The sequence below is a fragment of the Dipodomys merriami genome, unplaced genomic scaffold, assembly GCF_024711535.1.
Source record: "Dipodomys merriami isolate MVZ:Mamm:240054 unplaced genomic scaffold, mDipMer1.0.p SCAF_34, whole genome shotgun sequence".
NCBI classification, from domain to species: domain Eukaryota; kingdom Metazoa; phylum Chordata; class Mammalia; order Rodentia; family Heteromyidae; genus Dipodomys; species Dipodomys merriami.
Window position 1 is genome coordinate 11,695,137 of NW_027204937.1, and position 11,498 is coordinate 11,706,634.

The 11,498-nt window shown below is 38.2% G+C and overlaps 1 protein-coding gene across 5 annotated transcripts in view; it reads left to right on the top strand.

The window, feature by feature from the left end:
• Positions 1-10,706, top strand: part of Stil (STIL centriolar assembly protein) — a 52,502-nt gene extending 41,796 nt beyond the window's left edge. For 4 of the 5 annotated variants that reach the window (XM_069987289.1, XM_069987287.1, XM_069987290.1 and 1 more), the window contains 4 exons: positions 181-412; positions 4,020-4,236; positions 6,554-6,804; positions 9,308-10,706. In XM_069987289.1, coding sequence (XP_069843390.1) covers positions 181-412; positions 4,020-4,236; positions 6,554-6,804; positions 9,308-10,088 — 1,481 coding nt within the window. In that variant the 3' untranslated portion in view covers positions 10,089-10,706. The remainder of the gene's footprint in view (positions 1-180; positions 413-4,019; positions 4,237-6,553; positions 6,805-9,307) is intronic. The other variant, XM_069987288.1, reaches the window with a different exon arrangement.
• The last annotated feature ends 792 nt before the right edge of the window (positions 10,707-11,498 follow it).

Consider the following 11,498-nt stretch of genomic DNA (forward strand, 5'->3'; position numbering starts at 1 on the left):
CCCAGGTTTTGTCTTTTACCTACCTGTTTGTGACATTTCTGAGGAAAATATGAAAACAGTTATAAGCAATTGTGTTAAAATAGAATAGCTGCTCATACAGCTGGCTTTAGTAGTTTTCATGTTTATTATTTTCATAGGTGAATATTTGTTTCAGTGTGTGTTACATCATTTAATTTCCAGGTGCTAGCTTATTTTGGAATGCAGCAGATGATGGTCAAGAGCCTGACTCTCGGCTGAAGCAAGATGATACCAAGATTTCCAGTGAGGATATGAATTTTTCTGTTGATATTATTAATGAAGACACAAATCTTCCAGATAATGCATCTTCACTAAAAGCAGTTGACATTCCCAGTTTTGAAGAGAGCAATGTTGCTATAGAAGAAGAACTTAATGAGCCACTTTCTGAATCCAAGTAAGATGTCTTTTGAGTCCTTTTTTTACATTTTGTTTTAAATTGACAAATAATAATTGTTTATGAAATAGAATGTAATTTTTATATGTTTGTATATTTATAGTATAGAATAATTAAATCAAGCTGATCAACTACCTTAGCACTTCACAGTTGAAATCTTTTTGAGGTCAAAATGTTTAAAGTTCATTCTTTGGTCATGATGGCTCATGCCTATAAGCCTAGCTTACTCAGGCTGAGATCTGAGGATCACTGTTTGTAGTTAGCCTGGGCAAGAAAGTCTGTGAGACTTATCTCCAATTAGCCACCAAAATGTTCGAAGTAGAACTTAGGCCCTAAGTTCAAGCCCCAAGTGCAGCACCAAAAACAGAACAACAAAATATGATGTAGAATAGTTAGAAATAATAAAAAAAGAGTTGGGGTTAGAAAAATGATACTGTAGCTATACAAGGAAATACTATATAATGATTAAAATTTGTTTTTGGGTAGGCCCAGTAGCTCATGCCTGTAATCATTGGTACATAGGCAGGGATCTGGAGGACCCACAGTTCATGACCAACTTAGATAAGTTAGCAAGACCTTACCTCATTTAAAAAGCTGGGTGTAGTGATATAAGAGTGTGATCACACATACCTATGGTCCCATCTTAAGTGAGGTTATAGGTATAGGAGAACTGCAGTCCAAAGTAGGCCAGACAAAAACACATTACCTGAAGACTAAAGCAAGAAAGGGCTTAACAAGCCTGAGGATCTGCATTCAGATTCAGTTCTGTATCAAAAAACAACACCAACAAAAGAAATGCATTATTTAGTCTCTCTCTCTCTATATATATATATAAGTATATTTAGTAAAATGAGAAGATACTCAGGATATATTAGGTTTTGAAAAGCAGATTCTAAAACTGATAAAATCAGAAGAAAAATGTTAGATATTAAATTGTCTGTAACTTATTTTCTTCAAGTTTGGTATAACTTGGTGCAAATTAGTTAGCTACTCTTGTGACTCAATGTTTCTATATGTCAAATGGGAATAATATATCTACCTCATGTAAGATGAAACAATGCCTAGCCCATAATAACACTTCTACCAATACTTATTATTGCTTTTCCCACTTTTTCCCCCCTTTTTGAGATGGGGTAGCTTTGAACTCTCAATCCTCCTCAGCCTCCTAAATGCCAGATTATACACGTTATCACACCTGGCTTGGAAATTGCATTTCTTACCCCTACCTCTCTCGCTTCCTTCTCCCACTTTCTTTTTTTTTTTTTTTTTCTTTCTTCTTTTTTTTGGTTTGGTCTATTGTGGGACTTGAACTTAGGGCCTGGGTGCTGTCCCTGAGCTCTTTCCAGGCTAGCCCTCTACCACTTTTAGCCACAGCTCTACTTCTGGTTTTCTGGGGGTTAATTGCAGATAAGAGTCTCATGGATGGGCTGGGAAGGTGGCTCAGTAGTAGAGCACTTGCCTTGCATGGCTGAGGCCCTTGGTTCGATTCCTCAGCACCACATAAGCAAAAAGAAAAAAGCCGGATGTGGCGCTGTGGCTCAGGTGGTAGAGCGCTAGCCTTGAGCTGAAGAGCTGAGGGACAATGCCCAGGCCCAGAGTTCAGGCCCCACAACCGGACCCAAAAAAAAAAAAAAAAAAGAGAGTCTCATGGACTTTCCTGCCTGGGCTGGCATTGAACCATGATCCTCAGATCTCAGCCTCCTGAGTAGCTAGGATTACAGGTATGAGCCACCAGCACCTAGCTGCTTCTCCCACTTTCTTAAAATAATTACAAGTTTGTACTTCAACTATAGTCATCCTTCTTATTGCCCCTCACCCATCCTGCTGGCACCTGCCCCCTAACATAGCCTGTTTTAATTATTTATGATTCTGTCCTTTTTTTTTTTTTTTTTTTTTTTTTTTTTTTTTTTTTTTTTTTTTGGGTCCAGTCGTGGGGCCTGAACTCTGGGCCTGGGCGCTGTCCCTCAGCTCTTCAGCTCAAGGCTAGCGCTCTACCACTTGAGCCACAGCACCACTTCCGGCTTTTTTCCTTTTGCTTATGTGGTGCTGAGGAATCGAACCCAGGGCCTCAGGCTTGCAAGGCAAGCGCTTCTACCACTGAGCCAGCTTCCCAGCCCTGATTCTGTCCTTTTTGTTTTTCCTTTTTTTAAAGATGTATTATTTGTACAAAGAGGTTCCTACAGTAGCCAAAGATTACTGTTCTAATAAGAGATTTGTTTTGTTTTGCATTGTTAGGTATCAAACCCTGGTACTTGTACATACTAGGCAAGTGCACTACCCAGCCTCAAAGCACATTATATCATGTATGGAAATACCACAGTGAAACCCCTTTGTACAATTAGTGTATGCTAATAAAAATGTTTAAAAGGAAATACTTTCCCTAGTTATTTTAAAATATGTATTTAAAATTTTTTAAAGTAATAAATGCTCATTGTATAAAATTGAAAGGAATACATCAAAGGATAAAGAAGAAAAGAAATGCCACCACGTGTAAAACATAGTTATAAATAGCACCTTCTGAACTTTTATTTGATAAGGATCTTTATTATTTTAAAACTTGAGGTGAACAAATAATATATTTTAAGTTTTTAGATACTTTAAATGTTTTCATTGCATCAGGTTTAGAAGAAATAAACAGGTTGTTCTCCAACCTTTAAAGATACTTTTCTTAAACATATTAAAAACAGTGAGCTAAGTTTCTGGTGGCTCACACCGGTAATCCTAACTACTTAGGAGGATCGAAGTTCAAAGGTAGCCCAGGCAGGAAAGTCTGTGAGACTCTTAACCAGTTAACTAAAAAAATGGAAGTGGAGCTGTGGCTCAAAGTGGTAGACCATTATCCTTGAACAAAAAAAGCTCAGGGACAATACTCAGGCCCTTAATTCAAGCCCATCATCCTACAAAAAACAGTTTTATATGCCTATCAAGATGATATATTTATATACATCACTCAAGAACTGAAAATAACCAGGAAACTGGCATATGTGTTGGGGGGAGGTAGAGTCAAGAGGAGGGAAGGCCAGACTAATGGAGAGAGGAAGAATAGGTGAAAACAATCAAATATTCAGTGTTCATATATGAAAATGAAACTTGGCAACAAGAGGGTAGGTGGGGTTGGGAGAGTTGGGGAAGAACAAAAAAAGGGGTGACACTAATCAGATGCATAATACTCATAAGCTGACATGTTGAATTGAAACCTCTTTGTACAGCTATTTAGAGGTAAAAAAACAAAACAGAAGAACTGAAATAGCAACCATATGCTGTTTGAGTCTTAGCCCTTTCTTTGAAAGTTACATTTGAAAGATGTGTTAAAAATACACAGTTAAAAGCCAGGCGCCAGTGGCTCACTCCTGTAATCCTAGCTACTCAGAAGGCTGAGATCTGAGGACCCAGTTCAAAGCCAGCCGGGCAGGAAAAAGTCCGTGAGACTCATCTCCAATAAACCACTCAGAAAACCTGAAGTGGCGCTGTGGCTCTCAAGTGGTAGAGCACTTACCTTGACCTGAAGAGCTTAAGGACAGCACCCAGGTCCAGAGTTCAAGCCCCATGACCAGACCAAAAAAAAAAAAAATACACAGTTAACATTTACTTTTTAAATTCTTCTAAGCAGCTCTTCAGAGGTAACCAAAGAACCCGATGTGCCTGTATTCTTCCCAAATGCTTTGCTGGCTGAGAGCGTGAGCATGTGCTTACACACTGGACCAGCAGAGGGTGCCAGCGACAACACTGCAACTGCAATGTTGGGGAGACCGAAAAGTGAGCAAGTGATGCATACATTGCCTCCACAACTAACAGATAACCAGAAAATTTACCAGGACTTGTTGGTAAGAAATGCAGAACATGTCATCTTTTGCGAAATGGTTATTTAATATAGGGGATACAAATTAGAGGTAGGAAGATTTTTTTTTTTTTTTTTTTTTGGTCCGGTCATGGGGCCTGAACTCTGGGCCTGGGCACTGTCCCTCAGCTCTTCAGCTCAAGGCTAGTGCTCTACCACTTGAGCCACAGCGCCACTTCCGGATTTTTGTCTTTTAGCTTACATGGTGCTGAGGAATCGAACCCAGGGCCTCGAGCATGCAAGGCAAGCACTCTACCACTGAGCCACCTTCCCAGCCCAGGAAGATTTTTTTAACTAGTTAACAATCATTTATTTCCTTTAGGTTTTCATAAACTGTGATAAATTTAGTCATTTACTGTATACCTGCCAGTCATCAGGTACTCTGCCAGAATAAATCAGCTTTATTTTTAGAATATAAATGCTGGTATTACATCAAATTTATACTGACATTTATACAGAAAGAAGCCAGCAATAGTTTATTTAAAGTTTTAAAATTGGAAAGTAGTAGGATATTTCTGGTACTATTTGGTCATTTTATTTTCAGGTTTGCAGGTATTTATTAAAATTTAATTTAGTCTTAAAAAAGGGGACTAAGTAAATAATGTAAGGATGAATATATAGTCTCTGAGTATGATACCATGAGGTGGGGGAGGAGGGAAATAATATCACAGGCAAGACTAGCCAGCATTTGACAGGTGAAGCACGTAACACAAAGAGAGCACAGAATGAATTCTATGCATAATGTTCTGTTCTACCCATATATGATATATCAAACCCCAGTTGTCTATTAATAAACCTTCAGGCCAGATCTTCTATGTGCTATTTCAGACTGTGCTGGGCAAGCATTAATTATTCCATTATTCTAGAAGGAAAACTTAGAATTTAAGCTGGAGTTTGAAGGTTGAAATGATGCTGATTGTCGCTTCTGTCCAAATTGTTGGTTTTGGAATACTGGGTTTCCCTATTTGTATTGATTAAACATCCTTCATTGTAAGGTCCTCTCAAGTCACCAGTGAACCCATATTATTTGCCTGTTGGGTCCTAGACAGGGGTTAGTCCTATATGTTCACTGAGTAAAATGTACTCTAGTCTCAGGAACACACAGACAGTATCACAGGTCATTCTGATTTTTAGAAAATGAACAGAGGAAGGAGTCAAATCCTAAAACTAACATGAGGGTCTAATTTTTTATTTATTTATTTTACTTTTTTTTGCCAGTCCTGGGGCTTGAACTCAGGGCTTGGGCACTGTCCCTGAACTTCTTTTGCTCAAGGCTAGCACTCCTTGAGCTACAGCGCCACTTCCAGCATTTTCTGTTTCTGTGGTACTGAGGAATGGAACCTAGGGCTTCATACATGCTAGGCAAGCACTTTACTACTAAAGCACATCCCTAGCCCCATGAAGGTCTAACATTTAGCTGCCATTTTGTGACTAAAATCATAGTTCAAAACTTCAGTTTTTAGCTAGGCACTGGTGGCTCACACCTATAATCCTAGCTACTCAGGACACTGAGATCTGAGGCTCACAGTTCAAAGCTAGCCAGGGCAGGAAAGTATCTGAGACTCTTATCTCCAATAAACTATTCTGAAAAAGCCGAAATGTTGCTGTGACTCAGGTGGCACTAGCCTTGAGCACAAAGAAGCTCAGGAGCAGTGCCCAAGCCAAGTTCAAACCCCAGGACCAACCGGCAAAAAACCCCAAAACTTTTCTTTTTAAGGAACTTAGCATAAATCCTTGCAAACACTTGGAATATTACCAAACAATTTTAAACATGATGTTTGTAGTTTGTAGGTGTTCTATTTTGTTATTTGGGTTTGGTTTTTGTTTTGCAATTTTTTTGTCTCTTGTTTTTGAAACAGGGTCTTATTATGTAGCCCAGACCAACCGTGAATTCACAATTCTCTTGCCTCAAGTTCTCAATGTCTGGGATTACATGTGCCCATGACTGTGCCTGTTAAAATGTGTTGTTTGTTTGTTTCTTTGTTTTGGTACCAGGATTTAAACTCAGGGCCTCAAGATTGCTCAGCTGGCTTGTTCTATCAGCTGGCCTCCTGTCATTTGAGCCATGCCTCAAGCCTTGCTTTTTGATAGTTATTTTGGAGATTGAGTTTTGAGGATTTGCCTGAACTGACCTCTAACTGTGATCCTTTGAAAAAAGGAAAAAAAAACTTGCAAATGTATTCTGTGAAATTGAGACGATAATACCTCATTGCTTTCTCTAGCCCTTCATTATGGTATATTATGTAACAGTTTATCCTAAGATTGATAATGATTTTTAAACATGTCCTTTGTCTTTTTCTCAGGGTCAAGTGAACCACTTACTAAGTAACTCCTCAAATGAAAATGAGCAGCCATCTCCTAAAGCAGTGGTTATCAGCCATGAATGTACCAAAACCCCAAATGTTTATCATGCAAAGAAAAACAATCACAATTCAGGATTGGTGGACAAAGATTGTGTTCTTAATGCAACTCTTAAACAACTAAGAAGCCTGGGAGTAAAAATTGATTCTCCCACTAAAGTGAAGAAAAATGCACATAAAGTAGATCATGCCAGGTAATGTTAAATTTTGCTTCAAAAATGAATAGAAGCCAGGTGCTGATGGCTCATGCCTGTAATCCTAGTTACTCAGGAGGCTGAGACCTGGGAATCATGATTCAAAGGCAACCTGGGCTGTAAAGTTCATGAGACTCTTCCAACTAACCACTAGAAAAAAGGAAGTGTCACTGTGGCTCAAAGTGGTAAAGCAGGAGCCTTGAATAAAAGCACTCAGGAACAGCCCAGGTCCTGAGGTCAAGCCCCCAGCTGACCAAAAAAAAAAAAAAAAGTGAATAGATTTTAGATAAATTGTAGAAAGCTCCTGGGAAAAGGCATAAATTTGTACCTCAGATTATTTGATTATGATTTATATAGGGCCTAGTATATATGGGATGAATATAAGATCATCTCCACATTTTAGATTCTTTTAGTTAAGGTAGAAAGTTACAAGAAATAATTTGATTGATATTGTTTTGTTAAATCCTTTAGACAACAACAACAAAAAAAGGCTCGGCATGGTAGTACAAGCCAACTACTTGGGAGGCAGAGATCAGGTAGATCACAGTTCTAGGCCAGCCTGGACAAAATGTTCCCAAGACCCTATCTCAACAAATAAACCAGGTGTGGTTTTACACAATTGTATTCCAATTGTGTAGGCAGCATAGGTAGGCAGATTTCACTTTAGGGGCATCCCTGGCAAAAATGAAAGACTTTTTCCAAAAAAAAAGTAATGAAAGCAAAAAAGGCCCAAGTGGCAAATCACCTACCTAGCAATGTTGAGGCTCAGTATTGCCAAAAAATAATAATAACATTATTTTAAAAAATAATGTCTACCTAAATTGGGAACATCTGAAGTAGTCTCCAAGTCATTAAGTACCAAGAAGATTAAAGGAACCACATACAAAACCTAATATTATTGAGCACACTTTTGGATTATTTGGTATCAGGAGAGAGTAATTGTTGGGAATTACTTCTTCCAAATTTCAGGTGCTCATAAGAATGAAAATAACTGGTATGTATTGAACTTTTTTGTGGGGCTTTGGATGTAGGCTGTTGATAAGTACATGTAAAATAGCTCAGGCTCTTTATGGTATGATATAGAAAATCTTAGAATATTCTTTGACTAGAATATAATGTCACAAGTAGTCACGAAAGACTCTGCATCTTGCAAAATGTAATATGCTGAATACAGAGTGGTTATAGAACCCCCAGCAAGATGGCAGATGTAGGCTCAGTTTCTGCTGGCCACTTACTACTCTTCATCTTTGGAGAAATGGTTAAAATCTATTCCTCAGTCTCCTCAACTTAAACATAATAATTGTACTCACTTTTTTTTTCAGTATTTACCAAATACATGCATATTGTGTGGCAGGCACTGAAGATAATTCAATAGGGGAAAGCAGATAGAAGTCCTTTCCTTGTTTGGCTCGTAGGAGGGAATTAGACATGTGTACTGGATATATAGATAGCAATCAATGCTAAGGAAAAGTAAGGGGAAGGGAATAGGAAGTGTTGAAGAAAAGAATGAGGAGACTAAACCGAAGTGGTGGAGGCAATAAGGTCAAAATAGATAGGCAGTACTTCTTTGAGAAAGCTTACTGTAAGGAAGAAGTACACTAATGCACATACAGCTTTAGCAGAATGACTGGCACATGTAAGGACTCAATGAGAACTGGCAGCTGTTGTGAGTTTATACATGACATAAAGGAAAAGACAAATCAGCCAAAATGGGCTGTGTGTGCACGTGTGCACATGCACGCGCAGGCCTATGTCCAGAGACTGATCGATGCTTTTCATTATTACAAATGAAATCTCTTCAACTATGAACAATTACTTTGATTGGTTGTTTGGACACATGGTCTTTTTTTAATTTATTTTTTCATATAATATCTTTCCTTCTGTTCTTACACCAACACAAGAAATTCTTTTTTAAATCTTTTATTTAATGACAATGTCTGGGCTAGAGGTAAAGCCCAAGATAAGGTGTAGCTATCTGCTCAGAGTAGCCTGGAGTCAAAATCCTCCTGACCCTAACCTCCACGTGCTGGAATCATAATTATGATATCATTTTCTGTGCAATTTACCAGTGCTTATACTTTTGGATCATTAGATGTTTTTTGTGATTGATTTTACTTTACATTGAAATATCATGCTGTTTCAGGAATAATAGTTGAAAATTAAGTGACACAGTAGTATTAAATGCCTGAGAGTTGGAGCATTGTATTTGTTCATAAACCATATGTGTGTGTGTGTGTGTGTGTGTGTGTGTGTGTGTATATGCAAATAGGTTTGTATTTCACTTTCAATCTGTGAATCATAGATTGCCTTCCACATTATTCTACTTATTCCTTGAATTTATATCTGGATCATCAAGACTTTAATGTCTGAGTACTCAGATAAGAAGCAGCATGAGCTTAAGGCTGAAATCCTTTGTTACTTTCACAGAATGAAACATATTTAGAATGAAATTCTTATTACTCAGAATAAGATAAAAGATGATTTACTAATTTGTGTCTTTCAGTGTGCTGGCATGCATCAACCCAGAAGCAGTGATCTCTGGATTAAACTACATGTCATTTGCTAATGTTGGCATGAGTGGTGTAAGCCCCACTGGGGTGGATTTGAGCATGGAGGCAAATGCTATAGCTCTGAAATATTTAAATGAAAATCAGCTCTCACAACTGTCTCTCACTCGATCAAACCCAAATAACTGTGACTCATCTTTTAGCCTTCTACATATTAATGCAGACAGAAGCACTGTGGGTCTTAGCTTAATTTCACCAAACAACATGTCATTTGCAACAAAAAAATACATGAAGCGATATGGACTAATACAAAGCAGTGACAATAGTGAGGACGAAGAGGAGCCTTCCAACCACATAGACAGCAAGGGCGACCATTTATCAGCTCAGAATGCTGCATCCATACCTATACAAATTGGTTATCAGAAAGACCCTCCTAGGAATGCCCATGAAATACCTAATTGTTATGACTGTGAATTCGAGGACACACACACAGTGTTGAGAAATATTACAAATGAAGTTGTACGGCCAAAAGGAACACAGCATTTAAATGGAAACCCAGCTTTCTTATTAAAGAACCTTAAACTAAGCCCTGCAGTGAACTTACGATCTGGAAAAGCAGAGTTTACTCAACATCCTGAGAAAGAAAATGAAAAGGACGATCTTGTTTTTCCTGAAAGCTTGCAACCCTCTGAAACTTTGAAGCAAATGAATAGCATAAATGCAGTAGGCACCTTTTTGGATGTAAAGCGTCTTAGGCAGTTGCCAAAATTATTTTAAATCTTTGACTCCTCCCTACTGATGAGGATTGGATATCTCTATACCTGAAGACAAAGCCTTTGTAGCTTGGGGATCCCTAATCATTGAAGGAGTCCATCTGTTCTTGGCAGCAGTCAACTACAAATTGCTGAACAAGTGACTTGATGTAGGATGACTGGCTTATAGGAAAGCCAAGTTTTTGTTCAAGTAGGGCTTTTCAGCATCACTGAAACCTGAAAAAAAAATAAAAGCTCTCAAGATCAGTTATTTAAGCATATGAAGGTAAACAGATGCTACTCAGCTCTTAGTCTGAATCTGAAGTATTATTTTATGCTGTGTTTTAAGAAGTCCGCTTTGCTAGCTTCTTGCATCTCTGGATCTACCCTGTACCAGTAACACAACACCAAGTTATCATGATCTCAGCTGAATTAGCAAAATCAATCCTTCATGAGTGTAAGGGGAAAGTTATTTTTTAAAATAACTTGAGACCTTGATGGAAGTGTTTCCTCTTAATTAGGATGTGTAGTGTTAAACTCTGGAAATAAAATTTTTTCAGTCTGGTGTGTTGATGTTAATGTAACATCTTGAACCTATAGCACTAACTGTCACAGAATAGGAAAATAATTGAATTCAAGTACCTTTTGTAAATGTTTTTTCAAATGTCTTATTTTTTTAATAGAACTGAATAAAAATATCTACATGGACTCTTGTCATTTTTTTCCTCTGCTATAATTTATCCTTTTTTTCAGCTGCCACAAAGATTAAAATATATATATATATATATATATATATAAGTTCATACACTCTTCTCTGATGCTGAAGATTAAACCCAGGGCCTTATGCATGCTAAATAAGTGCTCTACTACTGAGCTACCACTGAGTTCAAGGTTGATCTCATTACATAGCCCAGGCTGGCTCCAAACTTGAGATCCTCTGCTTCTGCCTCCTGAATGTGGGGAGTACAGACACATGCACTCCTCTACCTGGTTCAGGTATGCTCTTTACGCAGTGCCTTCCCTGATAATACTTTATACAATATAGTACATTTCAAAACCAAGAAATTGACATTATCAAGCATCTTACAGAAGGCTGGAGATTGAACCCAAGAGCCTTGCACATTTACACTGTGGTAGGTCCTCTGCTCACAAGTTTTTACATGCATCACTTTTACATATATATGAAATTTTACCACCTTACAGTCACACAACTACTCTCCTTTTGTGTCACTTTTTTTTAAATCGGTTGTGGGGCTTGAACTCGGCCTGGGTGCTGTCCCTCAGCTCTTTGGCTCAAGGCAAGCGTTTCTACCACTTGAGCCACAGTGTCACTTCTGGTTTTTCTGGTGGTTAATTGGAGATAAGAGTCTTGTGGACTTTCCTGCCCGGGCTGGCTTCGAACTGCGATCTTCAGCTCTCAGCCTCCTGAGTAGCT